The 15068-nt window shown below is 58.0% G+C and overlaps 1 protein-coding gene across 1 annotated transcript in view; it reads right to left on the bottom strand.

Annotated features, from left to right (window-relative positions):
- Window positions 1–318: 318 nt before the first annotated feature.
- SLC25A42 (solute carrier family 25 member 42) overlaps window positions 319–15068 on the bottom strand; it is a 28196-nt gene continuing 13446 nt past the window's right edge. The window contains exons 2-8 of the mRNA XM_027587825.2: window positions 11422–11536; window positions 7687–7792; window positions 6054–6079; window positions 5052–5218; window positions 4550–4666; window positions 3817–3968; window positions 319–2594 (exon numbers count right to left, since the gene is read on the bottom strand). Of these exons, the coding sequence (XP_027443626.1) occupies window positions 2287–2594; window positions 3817–3968; window positions 4550–4666; window positions 5052–5218; window positions 6054–6079; window positions 7687–7792; window positions 11422–11502 (957 nt within the window). The 5' untranslated portion in view covers window positions 11503–11536 and the 3' untranslated portion in view covers window positions 319–2286. The remainder of the gene's footprint in view (window positions 2595–3816; window positions 3969–4549; window positions 4667–5051; window positions 5219–6053; window positions 6080–7686; window positions 7793–11421; window positions 11537–15068) is intronic.

Here is a 15068-nt window from a genome sequence, read left to right as displayed (position 1 = left end):
CCAGCACAGAGCCCGAGGCAGGGCTCGATCCCACGACCTTGAGATCACCACCTGAGCCGAAACCAAGAGTCGAAACCAAGAGCCGGACGCTTAACCGACTGAGTCATCCAGGTACTCTGAGCATGCGACTCTTGATCTCAGGGTCTTGAGCTCAGGCCCCACATTGGGCGTGGGGCCTACTTAAAAAAAAAAAGTTTATTCAGGAATATATTAAAAAATCTGTCAAAATAACCTCAACCCTAACCCTGTTTTTGGTTCACAGGGGGTGGAGGTTGGGGGTTAGAGCCGAAGAAGAGAAGAACAGAAAAAAACGTCATTTTAATTTTTATTAAATATACTCTCTTGGCACAAATCTTTAAAATATATAAACATTATATATAAACAAAGTGTCTTCATGGCATCAAAATGTAACTCCAGATCAGGATGGACACCGGTGGGAGGGGTGTAGCTGCGGAGGGCACCGCCCAGCTTGTGTGCAGGGCTGGCGGTGGGGGGGAGGGGGGGTGGTTGCTGCTTAGGCCCACTCGGCTGAGAGCCACCTTGGGGAGGCACACCGGGGCCGGCAGGACCTGGGGCCCTCCGCTCTGTGGCCCAGCTGCGGCTCAGAGAAGGGTGCCGCCCAACCATCCATTTGGTCTCACCTGCTGGGGGTGGCCCCCCAGCCCATCTCCCTGTGAGGGGTCCCTGCCTCTCCTGCCTCTCTGGGCCCTGGGCACTGGGCAAGGCCGGCAGAGGAGGTGAGACACTCCCCCAACAGAACAGCCATGGGACCCTGGGGACGAGCCTCAGGCCGGCCGGTGGGCACATGCAAGGAAGGACAGAGAGGGGTCTTCACAGCCGCAGGTCCAAGGCAAGAACAGAAATGGGACAGAATGCAAGGGAGAAACCAAAGTCACGACTGGAAACGTGCGTGGGGCAAACACGCCCTCCCAGACCCTGTCACGCAGGGTGGCTGCGGAGCGATCTGGTCACCGCTGGTCACTCTCCGCCTGGAACCATATGGGGCCGGTCAGGGTTTACTGTGACGAGACCCAGGGGCAGCCAGGTTGAAAGGCAAAACCAAAAGAAATCAAGAAACTCCACAAATCATTCGGAAATGGGCGTTTCTGCGTCCCTGTGACACCTGGCAGACCCCAGGGGGCTTCTCCATGAGACCCGCTCCCTGGGGGTGCCGTGGGGTACCCCAATTCCCACCCCCCAGGCCACATACCCTCTCAGGGGCTCCCACTTTGGGAGGATCAAGGCTGCCAGTCGCCTCCATGCACTCTCTTCACGGCAATCAGACCACCCTGTGTGCCTTCAACTGCCCTGAGTCCCGGCCAAGCGCCCGCTCAGGTGGGGAGCCAGGGACGTGCAAGATGCCACGGGCCCCCCCAGGAGCCGCTGTGCCTAGGGGCGAGGGTTAGGGCCTACGGCCTGGCCTCTGTTGGTGTGGCCTGTGGGACAGGCGTGGGAGCTTCCTGGCCCAGAGGAAGTGACCTGGGTCCCCAGTTCTCAGCAGATACCTCCAAATTAGGACTCACACCCAAACCCATGGCAATTCCTCAAACCCTGCTGCCTGGAGGAGGCGCGACCCTCCTGGGAACATTACATACCGGGTGGGTAGGCAACAGAGGGGAAGACCCACTCCTGGGGCCCTACTTTGGCCACGGAGTCCAGGGTCCAAATAATGCTCTTGGGAGAAGGCTGTTCCCGAGCAGGAGGCTCTGGTGACACAGGAACCATGTCACCTGGGAAGTGACAAAGGCAGGACAGGTGGGGTGGGGGTGGGGGGCAAGAGGCTGTTTTTCTAGCCACAGCTGAGCAGGAAGCTGGCCCCACCTCACCAGGGCCCGGAGGCGCCTCTCTGTACGCCTTGGGGCTCCCTCCCCTCTGTGGGCACAGGGGCAGGTGGAATCGGGCTCTGGGCCCAGTGGGCACGAGGTCACTAGAACCAGGAGCCCGTCCAAGGTCACAGAGCGCCAGGAGGTGGCGCTGGTCACTCCCAGCTCAGGGCATTTGGGGCAAGCCCTCCAGGAGGCAGGGCCAGCCCTGGGGAGGAGGGCTGGGGAGAGCGCGAGAGCCCCGCCCACCAGTTCCAACATTGCACTTCAAGGGCCGCTGGCTTTGGGGACCGACGCCAGGCCTCCACAGCTTGTTCTACCAGGTGCTCCGACGACGCGGTTCCCAGGGTGGAACCGAGCATGCCCTCACTCCACAGGCTCAGAAACAAAAGGGGTCAGTGGTCCGCCGGCCACACGTGGACGCTCGGTTCCCTGTCTCGAGAGCTGCCAGCCTGCAGCGTCCCTAGCTCTGCAGGTGCCGCAGCAGGATCTGCATGAGGTCGAAGGTGGTGAAGCTGATGCCCACGGCGATGGGGCCCTTGAGCCAGTTCATGCTCAGGCCCTTGTAGAGGCCACGCACGGCGCCCTCCTCCCGCACGATGGCACGCAGCGTGTGCATGATGGAGGCGTGCGGGTGACCCGTGACCCCAGCCGTCTGCATGCGCCGCCGCACCACATCCAGCGGGTACGAGGCCGACTGCCCGATGAGGCCGGCACAGGCCCCAAATATCATGCGCTCGAAGGGGTAGGGCTGCGGGCGGCCGCTGTACTCTGCAGGCGAGGGACAGAAGGGCTGCGTAAGCGTGTGGCCAGGGGGCAGGCACGCAGCCCGTGCTGAATCCGTCCCGCACCTGCCGCTCACACTCCTTCACTGCTTGGGATCCAGACCCCCTGGCTCCCCGGGGCCTTCCCGCCCCGGCCCCCTCACCTCCCTGCCATTCCTTTTGAGAAGAAAAGTTTTTAAAAAGGCAGAAATGCACAAATAATCATTTAACCAAGTCCTACCAGCCAGAGCGAGCTCCCATCTAATCACTCCCGCTGCTGTCTGCAGCCCTCTCCACCGCCCCCCGCCCCCCCGCTCCGCGGGCACCCTCTGCAGGGATGCAGGGGCATGGTGAAGTGAGCAGCTGCCAGGATAGGACATGTGGGTGGGACGGAGGAGGGCGCAGCAACCAAACAACAGGGTTCTTTAAAAATGTGTGCTTGTCAATTTAACACGAGGCACTGACGCCAGTGAGACGGCACTCTTCACTCAGCACACCGGCCGAACACGAAGGAATCCACCCGCACCCGAGTGGGGTGGGTGCGTGGCCACAGCGCTGGGGAGAGCGGCGAGTGGAGTAAATCCCAAAACCGGGGGCTCACACCCAACACGCTGGGAGGCGCTCCGGGGTGTCTGCGGATCACTGACAACGTGGAAACACGTAAGGGCTCCCCCAGTCGGGGAGGCCCACTCCACCGCTCAAAGGAAAACGGGACAGACCTCGGATGGGGTGGCGGGATGGACTCAGAGGCGGCCTGGGGCCCTGCAGAGGAGCAGGGCTGGGGGTGAGGGACACAGGACCTCGGTGTCCCCTGGAACATTTGCTTTCTTTAACAAAAACCATCTTGCAACACTGCTGACACCTGGTCGCCCAGGGCAGCAGGTTCGGGCGGTGGTATACGGTTCTCTGTGCTTTTCTGCGCTTTCTGAGTTTCTCAAAATTACTACCACCCAAGAGGGCTCTTCCCCTTCCAGCTAGGTTGTACCCGGCCACTCTGGGCACAAGGGGCTGCCACTGCACTTGATGCCACGCAGGACTTCACCAAGCTGGTCTTAAAACTCGGCACGGAAGGTTGGGAGTCCAGCTGCCTCCGTGGTGGCTCGGTGTCTATCTCGTTCTGATTCGGACCTTGGCCGGGAGCCCGTCCCTCCCAGGGCAGGGACCTCAGTGGCCCGCCTCTGAGTCTGTGCGGCCCCGGGGAGGAGCAGCCCGTGCTCCCGGCTCCTTACCTCTGTGCAGGCTCTTGAGCGTCTCATAGGTGAAGAAGCTCAGCCCCGCGTAGGGAATGACCCCCAGCACGGTGGGCGTGAATCCGTGGTAGAGGGTCTTTAGGCCCTCTTCTCGGGAGATGCGGACGAAGACGTGAAAGATGTTGCTGTACCTTGCAGGGCAGAGGGACGGAGCGGGTGAGCCGTGGGCACGAAGAGGGGCCGTTGGCCTCAACTAAAGCTCAGCTCCCTCCCGGAGTCTGGAGGGCCAGGGACTCGTTGCTGGTGCTTGCTTTAAGGAACACAACCATGTAGCAAAAGCCTTGGCACTGGAGGGGGGAAATGTGTGCCTCGGGCCATATCCCACCTTCGCTGCCCAGATCACTGGGGGAGCAGCCCTTGTAACCTATCTGTGCTAATTCAAAATGAAGACTTTGGGGGGCGCCTGGGGGGCGCAGTTGGTTAAACGTCTGACTCTTGGTTTCGGCCCCAGTCATGATCTCGGGGTCATGGGATCGAGCCCCGTGTCAGGCTCCCCACTCAGTGTGGAGTCTGCTTGGGATTCTCTCTCCCTCTCCCTCTGCCCCTGCCCCCCACTCTAATCTCTCTCTAAAAATGGATGGATACATCTTAAGAAAAAAAAAAATGAAGATTTTTGGTTCAATGTAAGTAGAAGCTGACCCCTAGGGTGAAAGAAACAACTACTGCCTTTCTGGGGCAGCTGCGGAATGGCACGCCTGGCCCGGGAACTCACATTTCCTTTGGGGTCACGGCCATCCTGGCTCGGACCAGGTCCAGGGGGTAGGTCAGAGAAGCAGCTGTCGTTCCAGCCAGTGCGCCCGCAAGGAGGCGGGGCCCAGGTGGCAGGGCTCTGAAAGAGGGGGCAGGGAGAAAATGAGAACCCCCCCTCAAGACTTGGGGTGCCCACAGGTCTCGGCCAGTGGGGAGAACCAAGGAGTGGCCGGGGACTGGCTTCCTCATGGCCGAGTGATGGGGTCTCTTGGGTGGATGTCATTGTGAGGTTCCCATGGCTGCCTTTCCTTCCCATCCGCTTGTGTGGATGAATGAATGAAGCGCTCCTTCCCTACAGACACTGGGGGCAATGGCTGGGGTCATGGGTCCCACTGGGACTTAGGTTCTGAGGGAAGAGCAGGCAAAGGGCAGGACTCCTGTCATGGTGAGCATGCGGAAGACGGGAGGGCAGGAGACGGGGTAGAGCTGAGAGGGTCTCGGGGGGGCTGGGGGCGGGCACTCACTCTCCGCGGAAGCCATAGTAGCGGCCGAGGATGCGCTTGTACTCCTCGTGGGCGCTGAACTGGATTGCGGCGTAGGGCACCACGCGCACCATGGTGGCCGAGTTCCCGCGCCACAGGCTGAAGAAGCCCTCGTTGAGGTAGGTGAAGTAGAGGAGCCGGAAGGCCTCCTGGGGGGGAGGGGCAAGGTCAATGCCCTTGCCTGCCCCGCTCCCCGCTCCACGGTGAACACCCTCTTTTGTCCAGCACTGTAACTGGGGCCCACATTACCGATCCCACCACACCTTGCCTCCCCCATATTCTCTGGGCCCCGTGTGGGGACCCCGCTCCCCCTAGTCCCCCGACCTTACGAACAGTAAAGTGAGCCAGGGCAAACCAGGTTTGCAGGTGACAGCCCCACACTGACGGTGTTTGATTGGTCTATCTGGTAGTCTAGCTTCTAAAGATATTCTTTATCTTTTCCCAAGAAAGTAATGCCTGCTCTCTGTTTAAAAATGAATCAAATGTGGGGCGCCTGGGTGGCTCAGTTGGTTAAGTGTCTGCCTTCGGCTCAGGTTATGATCTCGGGGTCCTGGGATCAAGCCCTACATCGGGCTCCCTGCTCAGCAGGGGAGTCTGCTGCTCCCTCTCCCCCTCCCCCTCCCCCTGCTCTTGCATTTGCACTAACAAATAAATAAAATCTTTTAAAAAAATGAATCAAATGTGAAATCATGGGTTTATAACTCCAAGTCCTCTCCCCACCACCCCAAGGACGAGGCTAGAGTGGGCTATATCCAGGCAGAGCTTGGGGTGCCAGGACAGGTGGCCCTTGCCCTGGGGCCTGGTGGGGGAGGCCTCGGTGCCCTGGCAGCTCGGAGAACTGGCTTGTGGGGGAACCAGAGGGAAAACACACGTTGAAAAGCCTCTCCCTCCACCCCTGGCCATGTGCCTCCACCACCTCCTGTCAGCCTAGCAGGGCACATGGTGATGGCCCCAGAACCAGGAGTTGGTGACCTAGTGGCTTACCTTGGCAGAAAATCTTTTTGAAGACACTGGAAAAAAAAACCAAAAAAACACAAAAACACAACAGAGACCATTAGATGTGAAGGATGGGACCTGGGTCTATGGGACCCCCAATGCAGGGGTTGCGTCTGAGCACGGGGAGTGAGAAGAGCCACTGCGGATGCTCCCCCGCTAGGGGCTGAGGTGTGGACCATTCCCAATCACGGTCACCCTCCTCCAGGGAACCTCCTCACCCGCTGCACCCTGCACCCTTGGGCCCAGGGCCCCTGACATGTCAACTTATCCCCACTCAGGGGAGCTGAGCCACCACCTCCCTCCCAGGAAAAGTGAGGGTTTCTGCAGAGCCTGTGCTTCTTGGGGTTGACACTCAGCATCCCGCACCTGGCTGGACCCCAATTCAACCAAACCCTTTCAAGAAAGGCCTCCTAGCCACCAGCTGTGCAGAGCAACTGAGGGGCCTGGGCCTCTCAGAACAAGGCCCGGGGGTGTTCTCCGCTGAGAGCCCACCCTTTCTTCCCGCAAGTGTGGGTGTGGCGCCCCTGACCAGCCTCTCCCACCCTCGCTGGCGGCCACCTCGCTCCCCGATGCCACGGCATGCTCCGCTGGCAGGCCCCCCACCGCCCTGAGCCGCTGCGGCCGGCAGGGGTCATGGTCTTGCAGCCTCCCTCTCCACTCCCGGAGTGGAGCGTTGAGGAGTGTCTGCTGAGCTCCCAGGACACGCTCACACCCGCATCTGTGCGGACGTGTGTACACACCGAGGCCACCAGAGCTAAGCACAGCTCCCTGCAGGGCGCTACGTTGTGCATTCGCTCCAGGTGACAAGGCTGCCGACACACGGGGAGGCGGGTGCTCAGCCGCATGCCCTTTCGCACGCCAGCTTGCTCCTTCCAGAGGTTGATACTAACGTCCTGTTTTGTGGATGAGGAAACGGAGGCACGGGGAGGCTAAGGGACCAGCTCACGCAAGTGGGCATGGCCTGGCTTGAATCCGCAGTCCCTTCCTCCCAAACAGTGGAGGGGCAGGGGTCCCAGCTTGTGACTGCCTTCTTCTAGGAACCGGTCACTGTCTGTGGGACGGAAAGGCCTCATGTCTCAGGGGACCCTGTGGCTGCTACACCCAAGGAGGGAGTGTGACGGTCCCCAAAAGATGTCTGTGTCCTCGAGCCCAGTACAAGTGAAGGTGACTTTATTTGGAAACGGGTCTTTGCAGATGTAATTAAATTAAGATGAGGTCATACGGGAGTGGAGTGGGCCCTAAATCCAATGACAAGTGTCCTTCTAAGAGGAGAGGACACAGACATGGAGGGGAAAGCAGAGACTGGGGCGCCGTGACCATAAGCCAGAGATGCCTGGAGCCCGGGGCGCTGGAAGAGGCAAGGAGGGCGCCCCCCTAGAGTCTGCAAAACGAACCGACCCGGCTGGCACCTCGATTTCAGACTTCTGGCCTCTAGAACGTAAGCTGCTTGGTTTGTGGTACTTTGTGATGGCAGCCCTGGGATGCTAACAGAGTTTCTAAGTCGATTTTAAAGAGGCATTTTTTTAAAGCCAATTTGCAGTGCAGATCGGCAGCTGTGGAGGACGGGGGACTGCCGGGAAGCATCTCCATCATACAGAACAGAGGGACAGAGAGCATTTACCTTGGAAGATGATTTTGGTTCGGTCCAGGGGAGCTACTGCCGTTTTGGCAAGTGCACCGGCCAGGGCCCCAGACAGGAGGGAGCTGAGAACTTGCCTGTGATCACTCTGCAAGAAAACACAGGAGTACAGTTTGTCATGAGAGAGAAAGGGACAGGGGTTGGCCCTGCTGGCGACTGCCCCCAGGAGAAGCATCTTCCTTCTGTCCCCTCGAGGGCTGTAAAAGGCATAACTGTGCAAGCGTCACAGCCCTGCTGGGCCCGGGGCAGGCTGTCACGAGTCCACCAGCCACAGAACCTGGGTGGGACATAGTGAAAACCTTCCTGGGGGACAGGGACCATCTGCATGAGAGGTGACCCACTGGCGGGGCTGTCCCATGAGTTTCCAACTTCCCAGAGACAGCCTACGACAGGCCTGACCCCAAACAGATGGGTTACCCGCCCCCCCCCCCCCGACCAAGTGCAGACTCTGGCTGTGCCCACTGCCTGTGTGCGCTGGACAAGGGTCCCTGTGGTCTGGGCATCAGGCCAGTGTCAAGCAAGCAGAACCTGACTGTGTCCATGTGACCCCGTTCCACAACTTTCCATCAGGCCCGCAGTGGCCGGCATCTGTGGTTCTTTATCCAACCAAGGTGAGGGTGGTGGTGATGGTGGCCAGCCTGCATCACGAGGCCAGCCTTGGAGCCAGCACTTTCCCGAGACTTCTCGAAGCTCCCCATGAGGAGTCGCACAAGAAATCACCAGCTCATCAGGTTGGCGTCTCCGTTTCCCCAGCTGACTCAGCCACAGAACTCTCGCCAAGCCATCACGGGGAGCACTGGGGACCGGGGGGGCTCCCATCTTCCCTGGCTCCACAGTGAGGAAGGACGGTGAGGGGCAGGTCATTCAGTGATCCCAGGAGTCCCTAGAGTCTGACAGGAACCAGGTGCCCTGAGAGGCCTTGGGACACAGTGTGTGTGGGTAGGGATGTGTAGGACACCTCCTTGCCCCTGGGGCTGCCAGTCCACAGGGAGAGCCAGACATGAACTAAAGCTTTAGACAAACGTGTAGGGGCGCCTGGGTGGCTGAGGCGGTTAAGTGTCAACCTTGATTTTGGCTCAGGTCATGATCTCAGGGTCCTGAGATCAAGCCCCACATTGGGCTCCGCGCTCGATGCAAAGTCTGCTTGTCCCTCTGCCTCTGATCCCCCTCCTGCTCGAGCTCCTGCTCTCAAATAAATAAAATTAAATTAAAATGTGTAGAGTCACCAATCCAGGATGGCTGTAAGTGGGGCCTTAGGGTCCCGGGAGAACATGGGGTCAGGGGTGAAGGGCTGAGGTTGAAGGATGAGGTGCAGCTAACTGGGATGTGTGTGTGTGTGTGTGAGAGAGAGAGAGAGAGAGAGAGAGAGAGAGAGAGAGAGATCATATAAGAAGGGGAGGAATGGAACACCCAGGGACCCAGGTGAGAAAAAGCCGGGGGTCCCGGGGGACCATAAGAAAGGCAGGGTGGTTGACACAGCAAAAGGGAGGGGGCACAGGAAGGAGAGAGGAGATGAAAGGAGGGTGGGGGCTGAACTCCAAGGAACCTGGGGGCTCAGCAAGCAGGCTGGTGTTTACCCAAAGAGAAACGGAAATGCACAGAAGGTAGACAGGCCATTTTAACTGTAACCAGAGAGGAGGCAGCGCATGCAGAAGCTCAGGGTGGAGAGATGGGGGCTAGGACTAGGGGATGGATAAGGGGCATTTGGGGGGTACAACTGGCAGCCTGGGTCTGAGTGGGCATGATGGGGTCCAGGGCCACTCCCCAGGTTTGCTCTGCTCAGCAGGTGGATCAGGGGTGAAGGGCTGGGCTCCAAGTCTGTCCGCACACCTGGCCTGAATCTGGGCTCTGTCCCAATTGCTTGCAGTAACCGATGGCCTCTCTGATCCTCCTTTCCTCACCCCTGACACACTGATGTGCTGTCTCCTGGCCGGGTCTGGGTGCTCCCCAGGGCTGTGATGCCCTACAACCTGTCCCTGTCCCTGGGGGGGATTCAGCTCCTTTCCCTTAATGTCCCCAGAACCTCCTCCAGCAGCTGGGCCCTCCCCTCCCTAGAGAAGCGATTTCCCATGGCAGTGTTTTCCTGCCTAAGTTTCTGAGGTGGAGCTTCACCTCTGGATTCCAGCTTCTTCCTGCACGGAAGTCTGTCACTGGGGGACCCCTGCCTTTTCTGGATCACACAGCAAGGTTCTGGAGGTCTGGCTCCACCCGCTTTGTGAAGTGTGGATGTCAGGCGCTGGAAGGTTCGGTGGTGTTCCTGGCAACAGCTCCGAGGCCCAACTGGGTCCCAATCTCCTCTGGGGGTCAGCGTGATGACGGTTCACCTTGTGGGCCGCTGGGAGACGAGGGCGTACCCCAAGGATGGTCCACATGCCCTGCTGCTCCTAGAGGCGAAGCCGAGGCGCCCCTTCCACGGCCTTTACGTGATCACATGTCGGGCACGCGTGACCTTAAACCTCACTCGGGATGTGGCACTCCGGGGATGTGCCGTGAGCCCAACTTCTGTGCTTGCTGGATGAGGCCGCCCCCGCCTTTGGCCAACGTTCCCAGTGACTTAAGTGACCAGGGCCGGCTGATTCTTTGAAGAGCTCGACGCAGGCGTCATGGATTGGCCAGGCACCATACCCGTCAGACAGAGAGTGCGCACAAGTGAAGAACGAGCCAGATGGCCCAGTAGAGAAAAAGCGGGTGGTCCACAGATAGGAGCCACGCGGGCTGTGAATGCCACAAGAAGATGCTCAGCTCCTTCACCAAAGACATGGGTCTTGGCACAGTAGGCTCCCCCCATCAGGCTGGCTGAACGAACCAAGACTGATGGCGGCCGTGCTGGCCAGCGTAGCAGAAAATCAACACCGGCTGTGTCCCAGTGCATGACGGGCACCGGGCCTGTGGCTGGGCACGTCCGCTCGGTGGGATTCAGCCAGCCCGCCAGGGGCTGGGGAGTTCGCTACACCATGAGGGACAGATGTGCCCGCTCTGGGGTTTGGCCTTGCTCCCGCACATCTACCCCCAGCGTTGCGACGGTGGCCCCACACGGTGACCCTACAAACCAGTCCTCCTGCCCATCTGGTGCTTCCCAGGGTGCCCTAGAATTTGAGGAAAGCTGGGGAAGGCCGGAGGATGATGCCGCTTCAGCCTTTGACCCCGTGGACTTTGAGAATGGCCCGTGGGCCCCAGTGCCAGGTTTCTGTGTGGGGCTGGGTCAGTCTGTGCTCCAGGTTCAGCCAGAAGAGCCTCTACTGGCTTCTTTGGTGAACGAGGATAGGGCTGATCCCATTTCTTTCAAAGGGAATATACCTTTTCTTCGAGAGAAGGGTGGAATCAGAGATGAACCTGAGAGAGGAGACTGGGAGCTGAGAGCGCACCCTGCATGCGAGCGCCAGCCCCCACAGTGGGCCCTGCCCATGACTAACTCTCTCATGCTCACTAATCCGAGCAAGAAAAGGAGTTCAAGGACACCTTTTGACTTCCTAGCCAAATTTGGGCGAGGTTCTGGCTTCTTACCAAGTGGATGGGCAGACTGGATCCACATCACAAACGGGACTTTAAATGGAACAGAAGGAGGCCAACCTCCTGCACCCCCCTCTGCTAACGGCCTCCCAACAACACAGCTCCACCCAGAGTATGTGTGTGTGTGGGGGGGCAATTTGCCATGGGGTGCAGGAATACAGAAGAGGGACCTCAGGAAAACGCCCATCAGGGAGGCAGGGTACTTGCCTTGGAATTGACGGGTGAGGGCAGGATGGCCTCGGCATCCTCACGCACACGCGCCGTACTCTCCTTCACACCATTACCCATTCCAGGCCAGCTCTGGGCAGCAGGAGACTCGGTCCTGGGAGAGAGGGGGTACGGTAAGACCTGGCGAGAGGAGGGCCAACCCGACCTGCCTCAGGCCTGTGACTCATCCCTGAGTCACCTGAAGCCTAGCAGGGTGCTCTAGCCAGACCCGCTTGTTTCCCTGCAGGGGAAGGACGCAGGCACCTGCATCCAAATGGCAGTCCCCAGCGCAGATCGCTTAATCATTGACAAAAGCCCTTCTCATTGGCTCTCTGGTTTGATCATCACAAACAGGCCTCTGAGTTGTCTGTTTTTTTTTTTTAACCCAGTACCACCTGGCAGATGGGCTCAGAGAGGTGAAGCCACCTCTGAAGGTCACACAGCAGGAGGCAGAGGTGGCCCCACCTCCCTGGACCCGAGCACCCACTGGGCTTTTGTCAGCTTGGACCTGAATATCTATCCAAAGAAACACTTAGAAAATTACTCTTTTTCCTACTGCAAGTTTGCCCGATCTTTCTGGCCAAGCTTACAGTAAAGGGTCCTAATATTTGAGGATTCCTCCCCGGAAACCTCCATTTAACCTCTAGGTGGAAGTACCCACAAAGCTCAGCAAAGCTCAGCAAACCACAGTGAGGAGAACAGACAGAAAAAAGGATGAAGGACGAGTGTCACCAAGATGCCAACTGTGCACTGGGGTTCCTGGAGGTCTCGGTTCCCGTGCTTTAAGATTATCCAATAAATCGATGCACTTTCTTGTAAAATGATGCAAATGATGCAGACATCCCTGAGCGGGCTGTGAAGGCCCCTCCTGCCCTCCAGGTCCTCCCGGGGACCCCACGTCAATGCCGGGGCAGAAGGCCCTAGAAAGCACAAAGAGGATTCCCCTCCACTTGTCCTCTGCTGCTGTTTCCCACCTCAACTGGGCCCTGGTTCCAGGAGGAACGGCTGCTTCTAAGGGCAGGAATGAGCCCAGAGCACCCTGAGGTGCCAGGCAGGAACGAAACCAATGCGGATGTGACAATAGGAGAGGCAGGAGAATCACAGAGCTGCCAGTGGTCAAAGCCGGAACGCTCTGAGCAATAAGCACTGGATTATAGCCCAAGGTATAAAATAAATATCCACAAGTCCACAGTTAGAAATAAATGATTAGAGGAGCCTGGCTGGCTCAGTCAGTGGAGCGTGCGACTCTTGAGCTCAGGGTTGTGGGTCTGAGCCCCATGTTGGGTGTGGAGATTACTTAAAATCTGGGGCACCTGGGTGGCTCAGTTGTTAGGCATCTGCCTTCAGCTCGGGTCACGATCCCAGGGTCCTGGGATCGAGCCCTCCATTGGGCTCCCGACTCCACGGGAAGCCTGCTTCTCCCTCTCCCACTCGCCCTGCTTGTGTTCCCTCTCTCGCTGTGTCTCTCTCTGTCAAGTAAATAAAAAATAAATCTTAAAAAAAAAAATCTTAAAAAAAAAAAGAAAGACATGATTGAATTCATAAATAAATTGGGAAGAGGCAATCTCCCAGGCAGAAGAATCCCAGATAGTTTGTGTAGCTGCTTTGCTCTTGAAGAGGGAGTGTTCTCAAAACTGTCAAGGTCATCAAAAACAAGAAAGTCCGAGAAACAGTCTCAGCCCAGAAGAGCCTAAGGAGACGTGACGACTAGATGTCAGGTGGGATTTGGCGACAAGAAGAGGGTATTAGGGAAAACTGAGGAAATCTGAATAAACTATGGCCTTTAATTAATAGTCATCTATCAGTATTTGCTCATTAGTTGTGACGAATGTACCAAAGTGAAGTGTTATTAGCAGTGGAAATTAGGTGTGTGGGGTGTAGGGAAACCGTTACCTTTGCCAATTTGTATATAAATGCCAAACTGTTCACAAACCCACAATGAGAAAGTAGGCCCTACGGAACTTTTCAAGCCAGCTGCTGGGGTATCAGCTTGTGGGGGGCACGGAGACTGTTTCACCCCCACCCGCAGTGTAGACAGCTATGACTCAGCACCATCCCCAATGCTATGGACCCCAGGGGATGGTCCCCACATCCAGGCACGCAGACGGATGGTACAGCCTTTCTGAGGGCTGTGTCGGGGGCGTGGGCACATTGAATGCGGACACATTCTGTGAAAAGTGCCTTCCTGAGAAAGGATCCAACCCTTTGGTCCCAGCCTCACACGGCTCTGATCTATGGCCGCACCCTCCCTCCAACTCCTGCTCCGAGCTCCCCAGGAGACAAGAGCCGGTTCGAGGCTGGTGGGTGGTGCTCTGCATTGGGCAGGCTGTGCAGGTTCAGAGGGGGCTGCCTGTCCAGCCTGGTGGACCTTTCTTCCCTCAGCTGTTTGGCTCCAGGACCTGCTGCGGGAACTCAATGCAGACAGTTCATGAGGGGGCCTTGGTGTGGTGGATGAGCACAGAAACGTTGCCACACAGAGCCGTGCAGACCTACGACACCGTGTCACTGCAGGAGACAGAGTGCCCGAAGCAAGTCACGGGAGCCCCCCAGAGACATCTCCACCCACAACTTATGATTGGATTCCAGTGCGACTGGAAAGGGTATTTGCAGATGTAATTAAGGAAGGGATCACGACATGAGACTTTCCTGGATCATCCCCCCACCAACGTGATCTGATCAGACAGAAGAGGAGACAGACAGGAAGGCCATGTGACCGGAGGCAGAGACTGGGGTGATGTGGCCACAAGCCGGGGACCCCCGGGAGTCCCCAGAAGCTGGTAGAGACAAGAGCCTGCCCTGGAGCCTTCAGAGACTTGCACGGCCACACACACCTCAGTTTTGACCTTTTTAACCTCCAGAATTAAGAGACTAAAATTGTGTTACCTCAGGCCTCCGGTCTGTGGGGACTTGTCAAGGCAGCCACAGGACACTAAGGCTAAGGGCCCTTTTTAGGGAAGGGGGGCCGGGGTCCCCCAACGCCGGAGAGTGGGCAGTCTCAGGCTGCCAGCCACTCAGCTGGGTTCAGCGCCTCCTGGCAGTGCTCCAAGGCTCACAGAGTGGAGAGGAGATCCTTGCCCTGGCGAAACCAGGGGGGAAAGACCTCGAGCTTGTCCCTCAGGCCAAAGGCTAAGTTCTCTAAGAAACAAAGAGCTCTTTGCTCTTTCAAATCAGTAACAAAACAAAACCAACTCAAGACAAAAAAGGGCAAAGAAATAGCCCGGTCACCAGGAGACTACTTTAAAATATGACAAAAAAAAAAAGACGACAGATGCCCGACTGTGCTCGTAACGGAGAAAGGCAGGTGGAACCCTGAGTGAAAGGCTGTTTGCAAGTACAGAGGCAGTAATGAAGTGTGCATGAGGTGGGGACGGGCAAGGAGGGAGGCTGGGGGTGGCGCCTCTTTGGGGGGTCTGGCAAACGCCTTGGAACGTGTGCTCCCCAATACATGCACACGGGGACTCGGGGGCCGCTGAGGCTCCCAGCGAAGGCCTGGAAGAGAAGCTACGCAGGGGGATGGGACAGAGGAAGTGCGTGACTCACATCCCCATGGGGGAAGGCCACTCAACCTGTCACTAATGAGCAGACCCCATCTTGATGAAGTGATCAAGGTCAACACCACCGGCGACAGGGCCGACCGACAGCTCGCC

Source organism: Zalophus californianus, chromosome 1 (genome assembly GCF_009762305.2).
Source record: "Zalophus californianus isolate mZalCal1 chromosome 1, mZalCal1.pri.v2, whole genome shotgun sequence".
NCBI lineage: Eukaryota > Metazoa > Chordata > Mammalia > Carnivora > Otariidae > Zalophus > Zalophus californianus.
This window is presented reverse-complemented; position numbering and strand designations above follow the sequence as displayed.